This window comes from Dryobates pubescens, chromosome 19 (genome assembly GCF_014839835.1).
Source record: "Dryobates pubescens isolate bDryPub1 chromosome 19, bDryPub1.pri, whole genome shotgun sequence".
NCBI lineage: Eukaryota > Metazoa > Chordata > Aves > Piciformes > Picidae > Dryobates > Dryobates pubescens.
The window spans coordinates 3810292-3831603 of record NC_071630.1 but is presented as its reverse complement, the minus strand read 5'-3'; the positions used below and the strand labels follow the sequence as shown (position 1 = coordinate 3831603).

Genomic DNA, 21312 nt, shown 5'->3' with positions numbered 1-21312 from the left:
TTCTCAGCCAAGGAACCAACATTAAATCATCTTCACAGGCTGGTATCCGCTTCTTAAGCCATGGTGCTGGGGACTTTGCTTCACTCTCAGCTGCTTTCCTTAAAGTCAGAATTTGTTTCATAATAAGAGTCACACAGTGTCCTAGAGAAGACCCCCACCACTTCCAATGTACAGAAAGGGCAGGAGTCCTGCATGGAAACTGCTCACTTCTTCCTGGGGGGGTTAATGACACCTTTCTGCTGTTTCCAGGTAAAAACTTCAACTCAGGATACTGAGGTGCAGAGGGCACAGAAAACATATGTCAGGCTGGTACCAGGGGCTGATACTGCATAAAGCTGCACGATTTATGAGCAGTGTGCAGTGCTGCACTTTCTAACCAGAGCAGCCCAGGGATTTCAGGAGCATTAGAGGGGTTTCATCTGCATCCCTCTTATGGCACCAAGGTAGGTTTGGCATTTGGTTTCTCTTTGGAAATTAGTGGAAGGATTGAAGCCTTCTCTAACACCACAGGAGAGCTGGGCTTCAAGGGTCTCAGTAGCTCCTTCACATGCTGAAGCCCTGCAGTCCAGGGAAGTTTGAGCCCATGTTCCCTACAGACTCATGCCATTGTCAGTGGCAATGCAGTGGGACCCACCAAAAAGAACTGCTCCCCAGCTCTGTTGGGACCCTCATAACTTCAGCTGGCAGCGCTACCCTGCCATAAACCCTAAGCAAGGTCCTTGGTGTCAGGGAAGAAGGAAGGAAAGGGGAGGGTGCAGTATGAAGCTCAATAAAGGGGGCTGGTAGCAATCCCCACCTGGACATGCAGCCTTACTACCACATGTGCTGCTGTCAGGGTGCAGGAACTTGCTCAGCATTCCTCCTCTGAGAAGACACCAAGAGAAGTGCCTCCTAGTCCCTTCAAGAAGGCTTTTCCCAGTAATTCTTTCGTATCTGTGGTATTCTTTGCAGCATATAGAGAAGGGGCCTGGTGGCTGAGGTTTGCTCTCCATGGTAATGAAATGCAGCCCACACATCCTAACACTGGCAAGAGAAGAGGAGAAAGAACAAGTCAGAAGTTAAGGAAGTAGAGAAATCAGACCAAGTACCAGAGTCAGAACAGAGGAGCAGGAAATAAAGCAGTAGACTCTGTGCCTGAAAAGAGCAGACAGAGCCTGCAGCCAGTGAAAGGATTAGCAGGACAAAAGGAGTTTTCAATTTGGAGCAACAAGAAGAATGCTGTCACACAGGCTCTACCTTCTGCTCTGATGCACACACACTGCAGCAGTGCCACTCAGACAAACAGAACCAAGCCATGCACTTGCAGACATCTGACTTCATCATTTCACATGCTCCAGAGAGGCCTGAGCAGCAGCACCCCCTCACCACTTACCTACCTCAGTGCAGATCTGTCCTCTGCACACATCATCCACGTGTTTGGTCTCCAGCATAGGGAAGCATTGCAGAGGTGGGGACCAGTCCTGAATGCTAGAGACAGCCATGTCTCCCTCCAGGTGCTCTGCTGGGCTGGGGACAGCCATGACTGCTTCCAGGTGCTTGATCTCCTCTCCCAGGCAACCAGCACCAGAACAAGGGGACACAGTCTCAAGCTGCACCAGGGGAGGTTTTTAGGCTGGAAGTGAGGATAAAGTTCTTCACCAAGAGAGCCATTAGCCATTAGAATGGGCTGCCCAGGGAGGTGGTGGAGTCATTGTCCCTGGAGGGGTTCAAGAGGGGATTGGACGTGGCGTTTGGTGCCATGGTCTTATCATAAGGTCTGTGGTGACAGGTTGGACTCAATGATCTTTGAGGTCTCTTCCAACCTTAGTGATACTGTGATGCTGTGCTCCATTGGGCTCTGCAGCTTTGAACAGAGTGATCTGTGAGTTAATCACTCACACCCAGTGTGTGCCCAGCTGCACACTTGGGAGAGCTCTTGCGTGATGCCTGCCAGCCAGCACATCAGAGCAGAGTTTCTAGTGCTGGTTTTGGTTAAGGGAGCATTTGCATTTCGCTCGAGTGCTGTATTGAGAATGTCCCACCTCAAATTTTGCAGTGAGGCCTCTGTAGTGCAGATGTGCCCCTCTTACAGGTACAGTCAGAACCTGCCAGTGCCACCTGCTTTGAGTGCTATTCAAGTGGCAAATTATTTTGTGGTGATCACAATACCAAAACAGAGGCTTTCATGATTAAGTTTCTCTGGGTTAACCTTCTGTAGAAGAAGAGCAATTGGCAAATTATCACCAATTTCAGCGATGGAAGATAAAGAGCTTCCCTTTTCAGAAAGGTTGAAGTTTTAAACCAGCACATTTTCTGGTTTGAACCTCCTGAGCACATTGGTAGAGGCTGAGCTACAGCAGTCTGAGCACAGGCAACCTTGTATGATAAGCAGCAGGCTCTGGCTCAGCATCAAGCCTCTGTGGCCCCTGTGCAGGCTCTGTGGGGGCTGCATGCTGCGTGCAGCTCTCCACGGCCAGGGAAGGGCTTCCAAACCCACCCGTGCCATTGCACCTTTGTGCACCTCCAGCCAGAGCCAGACCTGCAGCTCGCGTTTTAAGGAACTTTTCAAACAGCCCCAGGTGTATTAATGGTCTCGGGAAGGCCGAGGTCAGCAAGTCTCACAAATTTGCTTGGATTGCGATTTTTAGATAGAATTGCTACAGGACTGCCCCTCACCCCTCGAATGACCCCCTGCAGCCGGCACTGCCAGGGCTGCCCGCTCCCCAGCGCTGCCCACCGGCTCAGTCAAGGCTGTTCCGGCCGGGAGCGGGGCTTCTGCTCCCGGGATAGGGCTCCGGTTCCCGGGCAGGGGCTGCCCGTGCCGTGCGGGCAGGCTGCGGACTGACGCTGGCGAGAGTCGCAAACCGGAGGTGCCAGCCGCGACACCGCTCCCCGGGGCCCCGCCGGGCAGACCACGCCACTTACCATGCGCGCTGCTCCCCAGCTGGGGGCATTGCCCCGGCCGCTCCTGCCGCCCCAGCTTGACCCGGCCCGGGACCAGGGACAGGCACTGGCCGAGGGCACCGCGGGGAGGCACGGACGGGGGGTACCGCCCGACTGTGTTCCTTCCGCAGAGCGGTTCTGCGGGACACCGAGCCCGGACCTCGAGTCGGTAAAGGGCCCCGCGGTAAGCATCCTTCTGCGGGTCCCGCAGCTCCGGTCATCGCACCGCTATTTAATTTTAATATATACATAGGAAAATGGTTGAAAAATGCCCACAGTACCTTACTCAATCGCAAAACCCTAACAGCAGGATGGAAACAGCCCATGCCAGCCTCTCCCAGACCCCAGCAGTCAGTTATTGGTGAGCTTCTACCTGAAATAGCTATTTGACTGTTTTCTGCTCTGCCACACCTGCAGCGTTAGAAAAACTTGGTTCTTCAAGTCCTCATGGACTGCACCTGTATTTTAGTGCTGAAACAGCAAATAATGTCACGCTAAATCTGTGACAAGTTAAAGAAAATACTTTTGTCGGTATTGTAAGGAGCCTGATTTTTTTCAGTCTTTAGAGTTGGGTGTATCATAATCAGATTATAAATTCTTAGCCCAGTGAAATCCACCTGGAATGCTGGAATTGCAGTTCATAATGACTGGTCATGTTCTTTCTTGCTAGGGGCTTTAACATAAATATTTGACCTGAAATAAAATTTTAAGACCATTTAATTTCGTTAAATGCCAATCCCTGTAGATTTTATCACTGTTATTTTTATAGCCCTTTTTCTTTTCCCATCATTCATACTCCACTGCTACAGCAGGTTTAGGGTTTGCTCGTGTGTGAAGTTAAATGGGTATTGTTTTAATGCCAAGCTCTATAGATTCTTTTATTCTTCATCCATTTTGCATTAAGAGTTTTCAGAATACTACTGAAAAGCAAAGAAATTCAAGGCTATTACATGAGATACCTAAAGCACTGCCCCAGAGCCTGAATTCCTGCTTGACTGGAGGTTAGGAAAACTGCACTTAGAGTCTGTGCTGCTTTTCATTCAGCAGAGTCCCTCCAGCCCAGTCCTTTTTTAGACCCGAGTGCTTTGTTGATTCACAACTTCCTTTACCCTTTGTATTCTAAAGGCTCGGGGGACAATGACTTACAATCTCTTGTATTAAACACTACACTTGTGTTAATGAGCTGGAGAGGAACAGGGCAAACGCTGAGCAGCACCTCGTGCCCCTCCACCCTGTTGAGTGCCACTGTACAGCTTTGGGGGATGGCAGCTCTCATGCTGCAGGCACTGCCAGTGCTTGGGCCAGGACAGAGCCCAGCCAAGGATGGTTTTCTGCTAAATAAATGTATCGATAAATATCCACAATGAGTTACACCGTCACCATTAGTGACATAATCTACATCATGCTTCATTTAGATTAAACAATTTGAAAAGCACAATTCCTTTTGACTAAGCTGTTGCTGTTGTTATTGTTGTTGTTAAACACTAATCTTAAATCTTTACAGTATCTCATACTCAGATAAGATATATTCATTTATTAACTCCTAGGAAGGAAGCAAACTTCAGCATGAGCTTATCAAGAGAGCTAGTTTAAGCAATGACACTGTCATCCTGTGGGCCTAAATGACATCTGCTTAGACATGGGAGCCCTGAGAGGATGGCCAGACTTTTAATGAATTAATTAGTTGACAATTAATTGTTATTCTATTCCCAGCTGTCAGTGAAATGTTGCCTGTATATGCTGTTGAGGATACAGTATAAAATCATAGTATCAGAGAATTGTTCCAGTTGGAAGAGGCCCTCTAAGATCAAGTCCAACCATCAGCCCAACCCCACCATGGCCACTAAACTTTGTCTCCAGGTGCCATGGTCACACATTTCTTGAACACCTCCAGGCATGGTGACTCCCCCACCTCCCTGGGCAGCCTGCTCCAATGCCTGACCAATACACCAGTATAATGCCTCCCAGTATGCCAGTACATCAAGAGAAAGCTGCAGCTGAAACCAGGTTGGTCTCAAATGTTTCATTTAAAAATCAGAACCTCATTTTCTACATCTTGATAAAACAGCAACAAGCAGTGGCTTCTGTTCCCCTCACTGGCTCTCAAAGGACACTGGCCTCGTCCTTCCCAGCCACGATCCCCAGACACCCACTCAGAGCAAGGGTTACAGCTGCGGCAACCAAACACCCAGCATACAGCTGGGGATATCATCTTGCTGGCTTCCTAATTCTTGCCATGGTTCAACAAACACAGGCCACAGCTCTGCAGTGATGCTGGAGCAAGCAGGACCCCCAGACAGCACAGGCTTTGCCCTGCCAGAGCCTGCCTGGGAACAGGGCATCTCCCCATGGCATCACCTGCAGCATGCCACTGAGCACCATGGGACCCAACACAAGCTTTGGAGTACCGAGGACAGCAGACAGGAAGCAGGGCTCTGGTATGTTTTATACTCATGAACCATGCATGGGGTTTTGGGAAGGTCACCTGCTGCAGACCTTCACTGCACTGGTCACGAAGGGATTCACCTGCCTGAGGCCAAAAAGGAAAAAGCAGGGAATTTGTTGTTAATATTTCATTCAGGAGGGCAAGGAGCTGCTTAGACACCATCCACATTACAGAGCCATTTGGAATTTCAGACACACCATGGATCTTTAAAGAAACACACAGGCTTTGGTGATATTTATCTTTGCCAACCACACAGGAAATTGCTTCCTTTTATCAGAAGTATGGTCTCTAAATACAGTCAGAAAGGCCATTCCTGAAGAACTGCTGAATATTTTCAACAGGCTGCAAAATCCATTATATTTTACAGTCTATATGGATTGTGTGCTGCAGGTAGATAAAAGATGCCCTGAGGACTTTGCATGCTAAGTGAGTATGCAAAGTATTACCAGACCCCTTTATGTTCTCACAAGCATGATGATATTTACTGGTTACCATCAAAGTGCAGTTCTTGAAGTGTTTTGATGGGAACTGAGCTTTTGTTTAAAAGATGAGTTCCATCTCCCATAGCTACAGTGAACAATATCAATGCCTGACCACAAATGCACACTGCTAGGTCTAAAGCCAGAGGTGAGCTGCAAACTCTGTGTTTGTCAGGAAAGCCCCAAGCCCTGATTTTTAAGAGGGTACCACAGCTCCTGAATGGCTTCAGTCTACACCAAGCACTGACCTAGGAGCAAAGCTGCATACTGAATATGTGAGCAACAGGCCTGGGAAACCCACCCCAGGGTCATGTCAGTCTCAACATTACAAACACAAAAGATCCCAAACATAACTCAGCAAAGCACAGGAGATTGGAAAGAACAGAGGAGTTCAGGCATTCTGTTCAGCCAAAAGCCTGTTATGGGACCCACTTCCACTAGGTCAGTGGAGACAGAGTATGGCTGGTAGGAGAGACTGAACTAGCTCCACATCCAGCTCCCTGCTGCGTTACAATAGCAACAAACAGCTAAGGTGAAAGAGCTCTGAGCAGGCGGAGAAGGCCCGAGGGGAACAAGGGGACTCACAGATGGGTTATCCTGTCTGTGGGCCATTCCTGTCTGTCCAGTTCTGGAGCTGCTCAGAAGGAATGTTGAACCAGTTCAAATCTGTTGTGGTTCAAAGGTATAGGTATGTCCAAAGCTCAGCATGCTCCTCAGGATGCCACTGGCTCCTCCCCCAGGCTGCAGTATTTCAGGAACATGGATCTGTGAGAAGAAGCTGCAGGGTAGGATCGCATGGAAAAGTCTTTTGTAGCTTAAGGCCTTCCTCCAAATGCATAGCTGCTAACAGCTGCAGCAGTACCACAGACTGCCAAGACAGTTCCCTCAGCTCCTAGGGCAGGTATTTCCTTTTGCAGTTCTCAAGCAGGGCGTGAGCATCCTTCCAGAGAATCTTGTTTGTTTCGAATACCTTGAAATACTTCAGCCAGCAGCAGAAACTATGACCAAAAAGCCCCATCAATCGTATCAAGTATCATGCAGGCTTTAGCAGTAGATTAACTTCTCATCTATCTCCTTGGAATATTTCAACACTCTCCTCTAGCCATATTCCCAGTAGGGAAGACCCAGGACAAATCTATTAGTGCTATGAATAATACTGCACAGCTCACCCACATCAAAACCCATTCCTCCAGTGCAAGCTGCCATGAGTAACACTGCAGTAGTGCTGAGGGCTCCCTGTGCTAGTTCAGCTAAGGGATGGACACATTTAATGGGATTCCCATTCTACAATGATTTAGTTTTGATAACATCCACATTCCTCAGCTGTTGTTTTGTTTTCTTAAAGCATAGACAGTGCTGCTGGTCTGGTGGCTCTCCACCCCAGCCATACCAGCAGGTCACAGGATGCCTTGGTCTTTGCTGGCAACTCCCTCCATAGCTAAAGATCTCAACACCAACAAGATCTTCCTGAGCCCTACCCTCAATCTCCTCCATCACCACTTAGGCCATTTACTTCTGGGTTATCCTTATCTGTGCCCCGTGGCCATTAGAAGCAGCAGCCCATGCACATGTAAAATCTATTCCCTACAAACACTGTCTGTGCATTTGCAGACTTATCTTCTCCTTTTCAACTCCTTTCCAAAATAACCTTCCATACCTCATCATATTTTACAGTCTCAGGACTGGGAACCACTGAGCTCAACCTGGCCGCAGGCTCTGGAGGGGAAGGATGGAAGAGGACAAGCAGGCAGGGCTGGCTGTTCCCTTTTCCTTGCAAATCTCCCTGCTGCCACCGCTCTTACACCTTCCTATTTCGATCTGGCACAGCTGGGTGCATTTAGGGATCTGCTCTACACTGTGAGCATTTGCAGCGCATATGTAAAGCAGAGGGGAAGAAGAGAGCTTTCATGACACACAAACTCCAGGGAAGCTGGTGTAGGTTCCTCCTTAGTGACCAGTAGCCAATGTTTTATTGTTGTGACTACTCTGATAGGAAATACTTACAGAGTCAGCTTTAGAAGCCAGCATTTTATGCCAGCTCCTAAAAAAAGAAAGCCTTCATCAGAGCCCTACGACAGCAGGGTCCTCACAGCTTTTGGGGAAAAGTGCTGCTAGGACATTGCTCAGGAAGTCCCAAGCCTGACAAAAACCTCTCCCTCAACCCCTCGAGCAGCTACGATGCACCTCTTGTGAAGTGGTTCCTCCTGGCCCCGTGCAAACGAAGAGCATCTCTGATACCATCATTCCCCTGCCACACCCAGCACCACCCTGGTTCACAGGCCAATTAAACAAAATCAGCAGGACAAAGTCCACACTGAGTGAGAATCCAGCCACCCCACCACGGCCTTTTAAAATCTGTGGTTGATGACTATCAGGACAGATACTGCACATATAAAACATTAATTAACTATTAATTTTGAGATTACTTTTCCAAGCACAGTTTTAAACCTGCCCTGGAGGCAAGTGCACGCTTTGCTCCTACATTACAGATAATGCTATGGAGAAGGATGTTTTGACCTTCCAAACAGACTGAAGGTGGGTCTCATCTTGTTTAGATACCTCTCAGGAGGAGATTAAAATCTTCATTGCAAAGATGCTTCTAATTCCTTCAGACCAGATTCTGGGGCGTGGCAGGTGGCAGCAGGCAGTTGTGCAAGCTGAGCCCATGCCACAAACTGCTGGCTGCAACCTCAGTTGCTCAGCCAGGGCTTGCTGCCCTTCAGAGAGCTGAATACGTGCCCTCTGTCCCTGATTGCCTACAAATGGCAACACTCTCCCCAGGGCATGCTCAAGTACAGTGCAGCATCTGGAAGAGAAGGTCTGGAGGTTGTTCTTGTTTGCTGGGGTGTGGACTGTGGGGTTGTTCTCCTGGGATTTTAATGAAGTGTATTTCTCATGTTCTTTTACCTCACTGCAAGCCCTCTGTCCTTTCCAGGTAACATCATTGGCTCTGGGATCTTTATTTCACCCAAAGGGGTCCTGGAGCACACCGGCTCGGTGGGACTGGCCCTCATTATCTGGGTGCTGGGCGGTGGGGTGGCTGCCCTCGGCTCGCTCTGTTACGCTGAGCTGGGAGTCACCATCCCCAAATCCGGAGGGGACTACTCCTACGTCACAGAGATTTTTGGTGGGCTAGCAGGGTAAGTGCCCTCTCTCTACAAAGTCATTTGGAAACCTATTGACATGAAGTGTTCTATGTGGAAAAGACACCTAAGAAACAGAGAAGGGTGATAGATAAAACGCTTCTGCAAAACCCTTCTTTCTGTTCTCACCGGCAACACCAAATGGCCCCTAGTCAGCTGCTGCCTTCCAAGGAAAGGACACTGATGCTGTCACCTCCCCCTCTGACTCACCAAGCCCGTGACAGGAAGGAGCAATGCTGTAAATGGTGCTGTGTCCAAGTGATGTTCTTGCTGCCAGCTGTGAGTGATCAGTGCCCTGCACTGAGGAGCTTCATGCACCAGGGAGGCCAGGCTGGAGCTGTTTGCCATAAACCAGAGCTGCGGGCAGTGCTGCACTGCCTACTGCAGCTGTTCTGCTCAGCAAATGCTGTAAATGCACAGGGGGTACAAAGGCTGTCCCAGGAACATCACTGTCAGGGAGGCCAGACACCATCAGAGCTTCATAAAACCAAAATAACTATGCTTTCTAGGGGAGAAAACAAAAGGCATGAGAAGTGAAGTACAGCTGCACCTGGCCTTGGTCGTTCCTCAGCTCACCCTGCACTCAGTGCTGGAAAGCACCAGGTGACACCACTGCTGTCAGAAGCCACACACCTGCTGACTGGTCTCTGCCCAGAAATTCCCTGGGAGCAGAGCAATGCTCTCCTCTCCCCAGGCACACAGCTCAGCTGTGGCAGCATCTCAGCTGGTGAGCTGCTGGCTTGCAGTGCACAAGCACTATCAGAAAAGCACAACGTGGTCACCTGAAGCGAAGCAGCACTCCCATTCTTGCTTTGCAAAACACTTTACTTTTTCTCCCAGGAAAATAAACTCTGTAGGACAAAGAGCTGCCTTAGGCAAGAGGCCTCCAGGCAGGTTTTGATGCAAAGTAGTGGGGCTCAGTCCTATCTTCCAGCAAAACCAGGCTGAGATTGTGCCCTGCTGCAGCTTGGTGAGCCACCACCTAAGGCCTGAAGCAGTAGGGACCTCTCACCAGCACCTTCAGTTTTCCACTTGGGAAGTGCCCATTTCCCCACTGACACTCAAATGCAGGGCTCCAAGATGAAAGGAGCCCTTTGGAGCCTGCATTGTGCCTCCCCTGAGGGGGAAAAGGCCTGCTTCTCCAAAAGTCCTGTTTCCTTTTCTGATTTAGTCCTTCTACAGCAAAGAACATCAAGTCCAGCGTATAAAGCTATAGTGCATCTGCCGAAGGATGAGTTTCCCATCAGACAATGCAACTCTGTCACTCCCTGCTGACATTCTGCATGTTGGTGCCATCAGTTCTGCATGTATTTCAATCCAGCACGAAACAAATTGAGTGTCAGAAAGCTAATGAATTATTCACATCCCCATTAAACCACATTCTCCCCAGTACCAGCTGTAACACTCAATACTACAACACAGGACCAAGGACCAATTTTGCCCAAATTATTGTTTTCAGAGTCACTCTCCCCACTCAATGTTTGTAACTTCTTAGTCTAGATGCCTCAGGAGCCCTCCCAAAGCACTGCCCAGTCAAGCATGCGCTACCCCCAGCACTTTCTTGTGCCTTCTTTTGTCTTTCCAGGTTTCTGCTGCTGTGGAGTGCAGTGCTCATCATGTACCCGACCAGCCTGGCCGTCATTGCACTGACCTTCTCCAACTACGTCCTGCAGCCTGTGTTTCCTAACTGTATCCCCCCCTATAATGCCTCCAGGATCCTCTCCATGGTGTGTTTACGTGAGTATTTGCTTCTTATGCACACACAGAGCTTGCCTCGGGTTTATGTGGGACCACTCGAAGGGCCACAACCCCAAAGGCCCGGGGAGGTCCCCAGGCAGCCACTGTGACCGGTGCCGGATATCCAGTCCCTTTCCAGCACGGTGGGCTGGAGCAGGGCACAGCGGCGCCCAAACCCCTGCAGGTCTCGGGGGCAGTGGCAGCATTGAGCGTTGGGATGGGCAGTTCTGTGCTGCCCGCAGAGCCGTGGCTGCACGGCACGGCTCACCCACCAGCGGAGGTGACACCCCCTCCCCGGCACGGATAGCTCACTACCATCTGAGCCCTTCTTTTACGCTCAGCCGCTGCAGCGTGCCCGGAAGAGCAGCGGAGCAGCAGCTCTGCACTCGCTGCTCAGGGAGCCTGCGAGGACAAAGCGGAGCCGCGGGGACCTCAGCGCCCAGCGGGGAGCTGCGGACCTGAGCGCCAAGAGTGGCTCGGGCACAGCCCAGAGCTGGGGCGAGCCCCGACCCAAGCGAGGGAGGCTGCTGGCTGCCGGGGATGCCCCAGCAGCTGGGATTTTCCTCAAGACAAGCAACGCTTCTCCTCGCCCTTCCTCCTGGCCACACCAGAGCTCCCCACAGGGAGCTTGCGCATCAATCTTGACTGTGTGTTCTTAAATAAACGTAATTTCATTTCACTGAACTCAGTCTTTTGCTCTCCAGTCCTCCTGACCTGGGTGAACAGCTCCAGCGTTCGATGGGCAACACGCATTCAGGATATATTCACAGCAGGAAAGCTCTTAGCCCTGGCCCTTATCATTATTGTGGGCTTCATACAGATCTTTAAAGGTACTCTGTGAGACAGCTCTAACACGGGTATGGTACTGTTGCTAGCCTTGATGTTTTGCACTCACTGCACCGTTTCCTCTTTACAAACCAGCCCAAAGGAGTGCTGGGTTTAGCCAGGGCTGTACATTCACACAGCCATAGAAAGGATGGCACAGCAGGAAATCAGCTGCATCTCCTCCAATAATTCCCTTTCTGGCCTGCCTTGTCAGTTTTGATAGAAAGAAGAAAGAAAGCTGTGGATGTTTCAGAGTAGTTACTGATTTATTTAATTTTTTAATCTGTTGTATGTTCCTTACATCTGAAGTTCTCTGGGTGTAAAACAAATAAGCTCTGCTTTGCCCAGGGCATAAAGGCACCTGCTTCATTGTGGGCACTAGTCAAATTTCCTACAAAAAGTCACTCATAACATTAAAGTAGGCAAAAAACAACAAAAAAAGTCTCACTGATTCACCAGTGTAATGGAAAGCAGGGAACACAGGAGGCTCAGAGTTTTTATCATGTGCATGATGAGTCAGATCAAAGAAGATGAAATGTGACATCTACAGAGAGCAGAAGCTTGTTCTCTCAGTGCTAATGGCCCCACCACCTTGACAACACTTCCAGCCCTCCAGACAGCTTATACCTTGGTAAACTTTTGTGAAAGAAAACCCCAGGCAGGAGTTCCCCCTGTCAGGGAGCTGTCCTTGGGCAGTGCATGCTGGCAAAGGGTCCCACGACTCAGAGCAGTGACATGGGTGCTGCGGCACAGGCGGCAGTGAGGGACGTCCATGTGCACTGCCCAGCTGCTGCCATGGACAGCACTGCAAGTGGCATGCTAGCCCATGGCGACAAGAAGAGCATGAAGTCCCAAATCCAATAAGGAGTAACAAATACAAATAAATGATCAAAAGCAAAGTTTACCTCAATTCCTCCAACAGGTAGGGGCGGCTTAACCTCTTGCTTGCGCTCTCTGTGCAGGAAACTACGAAGAGCTGACACCAAGCAACGCATTCAACTTTTGGATGACTCCATCTGTGGGGCATTTAGCCTTAGCTTTTCTTCAAGGCTCCTTCGCGTTCAGCGGCTGGAACTTCTTGAACTATGTAACAGAAGAACTGGTTGATCCCCGCAGGCAAGTGTCCATTTCCATGCTATCCACATTTTGTTGAAGTTCTGAAACACTGGAGCCAGCAGGCATTTAATGAGCTGCAGCAATGTCCTTCTATGTCTGTGGGACCACTCTTTCCCAAGGAGAGAGAGAGATTTTTTTATGTAGAACACAAAGCAGGCAAGTTAAAGGACCACCAAAATTTAAAATACATTGCACAAGGTCTCACCTGAACCTAAGCAGCCTCCAGAGAAAGCAGGATCCTTATGGCACTGCCCAGTCACACAGAGCTTCTGTAACAGCAAAGGAACCACCCATGAGATGCCACACAAGTACCTATAGGGAGAATCACTTGTTAGAAACATGTAGTGTTATGTTGGAAGTTGCTTGGCTTTTTCACCCAAAGGGGATCTTCCACAGACACCTGAAAGAGAAGATTAGAAAGCTGCTGCATGGTGCAGCTGCAGGCATCTGCCTGCCAAGGCGACCAACATCAAGTAACTGCTGGTCCTGAGTGCAGGAAGGGGCTTGGAAATTATTTGTCATGAGCAGGCTGGGAGAGCTGGAGGGAAAGTGAGTCTTAGTTTAGTAAAGCAAAGCTGTAATGTTTCAACATTTCCAATCTGATGAAGTGATGACAACTGCCAAGAGCAGCTCCTGGAGTGTTGGTTATTCCTGGGCACCCAATGCACACAGCAGTTAACCAGGGAGGAGCTGCAGCTGTGACACAGGCTGGGTGGGAAGGGATTCGAGCTGCAGCCTAGGGAGTAGCTCTGAACATGCCCCCACACTGGGCAGTGGCAAAGGGCACATCTAGAGGTCTTGGCAGGAATGAACAAACTGTGGTAACATGTTCCCCCAGTAAAACATCAACACTTTAATGGAGCACCATGATTCCAAAGCTGAATAATGAAACCTTATGACTCAAGGCTCAGATGGCCTTAGTGGAGAAATGAGGAGGAAAATGAGTGAATGGCCTCTTGTAGAAATTATTTTTACAGCCTCTGAGGGGAAACAAAAATATTAAAGAATAATTTGTTAACCAAAAATACTTCCCATTTTCCCTAAATCTATTCAAAATCACAAAGGCTAAACAGGTTTTGAAAAACTTTTTTCCAAACCTGTCCCTCAGAGAAGAATGCATCATGTGTTAGCCACAGAGCAGCTCAGGTGTGCACCTCTGAGGAGGTCTCTGGATGGCTACCCAAGCACAGCTGTGCCACCGTAAGCTGCCACTGTGTTTCGTGAGCAGGCCAGGTTTACAGCATGGCATGGGCCAAGGCAGCCACCGTGACCAACAGGAGGACCCTGGTCCTGTTCAGAGCAGGTGAAGTGAAGCAAAACAAGGCATTTTATCCTCCCCCTGGTGCCCAGGGCTTCTGAGAAAACACCTGCTTCACGTTTCCACAGCGTGCTGCTCAGCACAACCCAAGGGGAGCACATGGCACTTTGAGCCAGGGAGCCCCCCTGCAGAGGTGCCATTCCATAGCACTTTTAGCCTCCTTGAGCCTGCAGCAGGTCCAAGAGGTGGCAGAAGTGCTGCTCCCCTCCAGCAGGGTGGCCTCCCCCCAGGTTGTTGTGGTCTCACTGTGCATGACTGTAATTTCTTCTCTACCCTCCTCATTCTTTTATTAGGAACCTACCTCGTGCCATATTCATATCCATCCCATTGGTGACATTTGTGTATACGTTCACCAACATTGCATATTTCACTGCCATGTCACCCCAAGAGCTCTTGTCCTCCAACGCTGTGGCGGTAGTAAGTAAACCATTCCCTGGATGTCTAAACTGCACTTTAATTTCAGTTCTGTGCTTTGCGGTGTGTTTCAGTTTCTCTGCCTTCTGTTGCTTTAGACATTTGGTGAAAAGTTACTGGGCTATTTTTCCTGGGTTATGCCAGTCTCAGTGGCCCTATCTACATTTGGAGGAATAAATGGATACCTTTTTACCTCATCCAGGTTAGATGGAGTACAATTTTATGACCATTATCTAATTTGGGGAGGGGCTGTTTTAATTTCATTTACTAAAGAAATGCTAGCTAGACATTTTGGATGTAGAGCAGGAGCTGATATTGGGCATGTTGGATACATTTAGTTGTGAACTGCTCTGTTTCCAATCAGCAAATGTGATGTTGAACTGGGGAGCCTCTTGCAGAATAATCCTTACAAGCCATGGAAAGTGTTTGCAGATGCAGAGTGCCTCACACGGCTTCGGCGTGGAACCAAAGTAATTTTACATCAGTACAGTTCCAGAAGCTACAAACTAAAATGCACTTTGCTCAAAGAGCAGCTTTAGGGCCTGGTATTCTTCCCAGCTACAGACATTTTCGTTTCTGTGCTGGAAAAACTCCTTTCAGGCAGGATGCTTTGCATGCACTCTGCTGCTGGTACGGCCAGAATCTGGAAAGTAAAAGTCCATTTATATTAACCAACCTCCCTGAACTTCACTTAAAAATAATTTTTAAATTGCTGAGGAAACGCCTCAAGTACCTAGGGAAAGATATTTAACTCAGTCCTTTCTTGAGTACAATGAGATGCAACGAATCTGAGTGCATATGTAACAGGTTTTGTACTTAAAAATCAAATCTTTAGGCACATTAAACATCTAAACCCCTTTTGACACTGTAAATGTTATCTCTGAGGGGTTCTGTGCCTGAGCTATGCGTGGCTGATCACCATGAGTACTGTGTAGTATTCATCCCACCCTGGGTAAGGAGGCAAATGCTGGCCAGCAGACAGGGGCTGGACAGCTTTGGGTCCTTCTCCTCAGAGGTAACAGCACCTCAGAGTATGATGACATGAGCTACAAAAGGCCTCCTGAAGGGTCTGGTCTGAGTAACTTACACAGACAGTCTCTGGTGACCTCCCCATCACAGCCCAGCAGCCAGAGGCTGCAGCTCACTGCCATGGCAGTTGAGATTAGAGCTGGCACATGGCTAGGTGTTGAAGGGGCTGCTGTACAGCCAGTGCTTTCAGCTCTGCTGCTCTTATTGCCAGGCTGTGTTTCTCCGGTGCCCGGGAAGGCCACTTGCCCAGCCTGCTTGCCATGATCCACGTCAAGCGCTGCACGCCCATCCCTGCCCTGCTGGTCTGCGTAAGTCCTGCCCGTCCTGCTGGCTGCCCTCCAGCCCCCTCTCAGCAATACTGAATCACAGCGAGGGCAGCGGCAGAAACCCTGGAGAGGACCTTTTAGCCCAGAGGAGAAGTGAGTCTGCCTGTAGTGCTGCTGCTGGCTGAGCAGTTCCAGCGGCCCCCGAGAGGAACAGCCCTCGGACTCCCTCCTGCTCCCAAGCACCCTCGATGCCTGGAGGCTTCCCCTCTTACCCAACTTCAGCTGCAGTTTCAGCTCATTACCACATGCCCTACCCACAGCAGAGGCAGAGACTGGCTTTTGATACAGATACTTCATTTAAGACAAGATGACTTCTTTTGACCAATTCTGCCTGCTTCCCACTAGCAATCGGAAATCCCCACGGTCACTGCTGATCCCACTCAGGCAGGCCCCAGGGAGAGGACAAAGTGCTGCTAAATTCACTTACTCTCAGTAAGCAAAACATCTTGTGAGGGATGATCAAGCAGTGCTCTGAAGACCACGGTTCTTTTCTGTGGGCCAGAAAATTAAGTAGGAGCAGTGATTACAGCACACCTCCTGTCTGGTAGACAGGAGGTCACCTGCAAAGATTTCTCTCCATTTTCATGCAGCAGAAAGTTCTACCATCTCAAGGACTTCCAGATGGTACAGTTTGAAGCAAGATGCTTCACAGACTTTCCAGCAGTGAAGCTAGAACATGTGATGGCTTTACTGTAGCACAGAGGATGCTAAAGAGGGAAATGACTCCCAGCACTGCTGTCCCCAGCTGCATGGCCTGAGCAAGGAAATTCCCTGAAGGGTTTTTGCTTGAAATCTCAGCCACATCAGCTGCTGCCAAGTGCAGCTTCGCCACTGATATCAAAACAGATGCTCTCAGAAGAGCACATTTCTGTCTCCCAGCTCTAGCTACAACTCTGGCACAATACACCCAGACCAAAAATTAGCCCCCTGGCACGTTCCACTTTTATGACAGATTACAGACCTAGCTGAGGCTTTGTGACACATCAGTGCCCCATAACAAACACCTTGCATGTTGGCCAGGCAGAGTTTTGGGGCAAACTGCCCAAAGCCTGCCCTGCCCCAAGCAGCCTGAGAGCAGGCTGGGCAGCTGTGCTCTGCTGGTGCCCATGAAGCAGAACTCCTTTGTCCTTAAGGATGCATCAGCTGAAAGGACTTGCTGGCTTCAGAGGCTGCTTTGCTGATGGACAGCCCCAGGGACAAGTGGCTGCCTGAGCCAAGCTGGCCAAGCCACCAGCCACACATCAGCCCCCACTCAGCTAAACCATCCCCTCAGACCACCATGCAAACCACAGGCCCACACTGCCCATCAGTTCAGCATTTGGAGGTGTTTGAGTGCAGCTCTGGGTACAGCAAGCAAACAGAAACAAAAGCAGCCTGGTGAGGGCAGCCACCTGGCTCAACCTGAGCAAGCCTCACCCATACATCAGGTCCCTCTTCCTCTGCCAGTGAGTCACACCTGGCTCCCTGCATGGGCAGAGGCTTCTTTGTACATTCAGAGGCCTTTTGGACTCCACCAGCAAGAGATGTGTATTCTCTGTGCCTTTCAGCAGCCTGTGAACCATGCTGGGTGCCACGGGGAGTGGCTGGCACTGCCACCTGCCATGGCTTGGGGAGCAAGCAGCCTGCAGCTCCTGGGGATCACAGCCACACTGTCAGCAGCTCTGACACTGCAGTGTCACCAACCTCTAAGCTGCCAGTGACCTGGCTGCCAACCCTGCTGCTGGCAGGAGAGGGGCACAGCATGTGCTGGCAGAGAGCAGGGGAGTGCCACAGCACTGACACAAATCCTGCCCAATTCTAGATCTGTTTTGTGATGAGATTGCTCAAGGTGTTGAAATGCCCCTGCCAAGCCAGCAAGGCTTGGAACAGAGCAAGAGAGGAACCAAAGGGTTGTTTGATTGGGGTAGGGCAGAAGCCCTCCCACCCAAGAGAACTTTGACACTTAAACAGCTAATTAAGAAGACTAGGCGTAAGCAAAAAGAGAGCCTGGAGTAACACCAACCAAAACCCTGAGTGCTTTCTGGAGGCATTTGGGTATTTAGCCTTCTGCAGGTTCTGGCCAGCAGCAGACAACATTAATAGGACCAGCACAGGCAGGGGCTCAGCTCCTGGGGTGCCAACAGGCAGGGGTGCAGGACCTGAGAACAACAGAGTGGTGCCCAAGCCAGGTCTCTTGGCTTTACTGAGCTCTGCACAAACACAGCAAACAAGGGAAGGCATGGAAATTTCCATCACCTACCTGCCAGTATTCAAGCCTGAGGCATGCTCAAAAGATGAACGGTGCTGGTCACCTGCAGCACGAGCTGCCGGCCAGAGAGGGGAAAGGACCGAGCTCCTCCAGGGCACCTGCAACAATGCCATGCACTGAGCCCAGCCTGGGAGGCTGCAGGAAACCTTCCCCTCGTCTGAAGCCCTCACCTTCAATAACTGTTAAAGCATGCAGCAGAAAGGGGCGGAGTGTGGAGCCAGAAAGCTCTGCCAGTCCTCCCAGACCTGCCTCCCTGCCCAGAGGCACCTCTGCCAGCACCCTAGGTGTTATAAACAGACCTGCTGGGCTCTGGCCTCAGTATGCCCCGAGGAACCCTTGAATGTCCACTGAGCCCCAGACCCAGGGCACAGAGCGAGGATAACACTGAGCTACAGGAGGCAGCAGATGCCCAGCAGGGGCCACAAACAAAAGGGGTTTAAAGGCTTCCATGTTTTTTTTGCTGGCTTTTGTTGGGTTTAAGCTACCTTCTCTGGTAATGACTCACATGAAGCTTCTCCCTTTGCAGTGTTTGGCCACTCTTGTAATCATGCTGGTTGGGGACACCTACACGCTCATCAACTACGTGTCATTCATTAACTACCTCTGCTACGGTGTCACCATCATCGGCCTGATCGTGCTGCGCTGGAGAAAACCCAGACTCTACAGACCCATCAAGGTAACAATATTGCAGCTAAATCTCTCGGCTGCAATAGCAGTGCCAGGGTGGGGCAGGCACACCAAGCTCTCCACCCTGCCGTTTTGAAGAACAGTTCATTTTGTGGTGCCGTGGGGATGGATAAAGTCCCCAGACCACACCCCAGGTGCCACCACAGGACATGCAGGCAGACCCTTCCTTGTTAACTTGCCAGCATGGGCAGAGAGGACAGCAGTAGGGAAGTGAAGGGGGGCACGACCCACTCAGGGATCCTGCAGCTGCAGCACTGCCTGCAGCCCCCGCAGCCCCCTGCCACTGCTCAGCCACTGCTGTTGCTCTGCAGTCGTGCTCTGCTCTGCTTTCTCCTGGTAGGTGAACCTCCTCGTCCCCATCACTTACCTGGCATTCTGGGCATTTCTGCTGGTCTTCAGCTTGTACTCTGAGCCAATCGTCTGTGGAGTTGGACTCATTATCATCCTGACTGGGGTGCCAGTGTTCTTCCTTGGAATCTACTGGAGAAATAAACCAAAGTGTGTAAATAGGCTAATAGGTAAGGCAGCACTCCCTGAGCTGCTGGCTGTGCCCAGGGCTGCAATGATGTACTGGGCCTCTGACATATGGGCACTAGAACAGCTGGGGAACTGCCTGCACCAGCCTGACCACTGCTTTCTGTCAAAAGCAGCACCTGAACACAAAGTTCTTGCCTTGGAGCAGCTGCTTTGCTCACTCTTGCCTTGTTTGCCTCCCCTCCTGGCTCTGGGCAACTCCCCATCCACTGAGCTCCCTCACAGCTGCTCACAGCAGCCTGTCCTGGAGCACATACTCAGCAGGGTAACTTCCAGCACAGGAAGGCTAAATAAGCTACAGGACAAACAAAAGCCTGATAGCTTTACCTTCCTCTTGCCCTGCTTTCTTCCTGCTGTGCCACCAGCACACCCTGTGCAGGAGCCCTGCACAGCCTGCTGAGTTATCCCACAGCGTCAAGATGAAGCCTGGCACTGTCATCCACTCCCAGGGAAAACTGCACTTCAGTCTTTTAGTTCTGGCTGTATTTGGTTTTCAACTGTTTTGCTCTGAGGTGAGAACTTTAAAATGAGCACGCTGCAACCCTTTGCTCTGACCAAAGGGTTTGCACAGGCTATGCCAGGCTCTGCTGCCAAAAGCTCCCCGAGACCAGCAGGCTCCACCATGGCCACATTGCCAGCACAGTGCCAGGAGGGCTGGCAGTCATCCCACCCTGGCCCTGCCAGCCTGCCATGGGGAAGGGCCGTGGACGGGTGTCCATAAAGCTGTCACCTCTTACCATGCTGCTTCTTCCAAATGCTGTTGTGCAGCTGAGCTGGAAAGGGCCGGAGTGGGGTGGCCGGAGGGGGCAGCTGGGCCAAGTGCTCCTCAGGGTAGGACCAGGTTGGCTCACAGGTGGCAGCGCCTTGGCAGCGCTTTGGTTTGGAAGGGTTCAAGCATTCCCACTAACCACCTCCATTTGCTTTTGACAGAGTCCATCACCTGCTGGGGCCAGAAGCTGTGTTTTGTGGTCTACCCGCAGGGGGGAGTCGCCGAGGAGCAGGCATCTTCAGCCTGCTCACGGGGCCCGGCCAGCCAGGGGGCACGGAAATAGTGCAGCGGCCCCCGGGCCGAACTGGCTTCTTGTTTACATGATGAGTCTTGCAAAAAGGTGTTCTGGAAAGAAATCGGTTTTAGAGCTCCAATAGTGAAGCCCATAAAATGAGCTACACCCTTTATGGCACCTGTAGCTTTTAGGTTTTCCCTTAAGAAATAAATTAAAAGAAAAAAAAAAAAAAAAAAAAGAAAAAAAAGGGCAGGGGGGGGAGGAGGAAAATAAATAAAATATAAAATAAGGTGCTGGTTATTTCCTTCTGGCAGCATACTTGTTCAGCAGTGGAAGACAGCATAGATACAGCTCTGGAATACTGACTTGAGCCACCAGAAGGGTCCATCAGAGACATACAAATTTCGGCATTTCAAAAGTAGGGCAGCTCCTGATGCCAAATCCAAGTGCAGAAATCAAACCACAGAGAGGAGACCTTGCAACATAGATGCCTGCAGGAGAATCCCTGTCACTGTCCCTGGGCAAGGTGTATCCCCACACAACACATGAGATGTTGAAGTTAAAATACAAAGGACCACCCATCCACATACCTGCAGGGCCCAGTGCCTCTGCTGGGGTCTCCAAGCACCCACGGCCAGCCCTGCTGCAGGCAGCTCACCGAGTTGGACACCAAACAGCCTGGGCAGACCTTAGAGAAAAGGGCACAACATCAACAAGTCTGCTTGACTGATCAGACATCATTTGGTAACACAGAAAAATGTCCAGAAGTAGTGATGAAAATCTGGAGAGTCTAAGTTTGGAAGCAGTTTTGCAGAGGCAGAGCTGTGTTCCAGATGGGCACAGTGCTTGTCACACCGCCTGGGAACTTGTGTGAGGCTCAGCGTGACCCACAGGGGACAGAGATGTGGAAGGGTTTGCAGGGGTCTCAGCAGAGGGAACTCAGCAAGCTCAACAATTCTCCTTCCTGAAGCATCAGGTGACATCACACTGCATCAGAGACGAATGCCCCATTTCATATATGCTCAGCCAAGAAAGAAGTTTAAACCCTTCTCACATCAGATGTTCTGGAGAAGGTGTTTTGCAT

The 21312-nt window shown here is 50.3% G+C and overlaps 1 protein-coding gene across 1 annotated transcript in view; it reads left to right on the top strand.

Moving 5' to 3' along the window:
* The window catches only part of SLC7A10 (solute carrier family 7 member 10), a 32143-nt gene extending 11716 nt beyond the window's left edge, over positions 1 to 20427 (top strand). The window contains exons 2-11 of the mRNA XM_054170114.1: positions 8783 to 8987; positions 10576 to 10727; positions 11432 to 11557; positions 12515 to 12668; positions 14280 to 14403; positions 14499 to 14602; positions 15641 to 15737; positions 18530 to 18679; positions 19031 to 19208; positions 20155 to 20427. Of these exons, the coding sequence (XP_054026089.1) occupies positions 8783 to 8987; positions 10576 to 10727; positions 11432 to 11557; positions 12515 to 12668; positions 14280 to 14403; positions 14499 to 14602; positions 15641 to 15737; positions 18530 to 18679; positions 19031 to 19208; positions 20155 to 20276 (1412 nt within the window). The 3' untranslated portion in view covers positions 20277 to 20427. The remainder of the gene's footprint in view (positions 1 to 8782; positions 8988 to 10575; positions 10728 to 11431; positions 11558 to 12514; positions 12669 to 14279; positions 14404 to 14498; positions 14603 to 15640; positions 15738 to 18529; positions 18680 to 19030; positions 19209 to 20154) is intronic.
* The last annotated feature ends 885 nt before the right edge of the window (positions 20428 to 21312 follow it).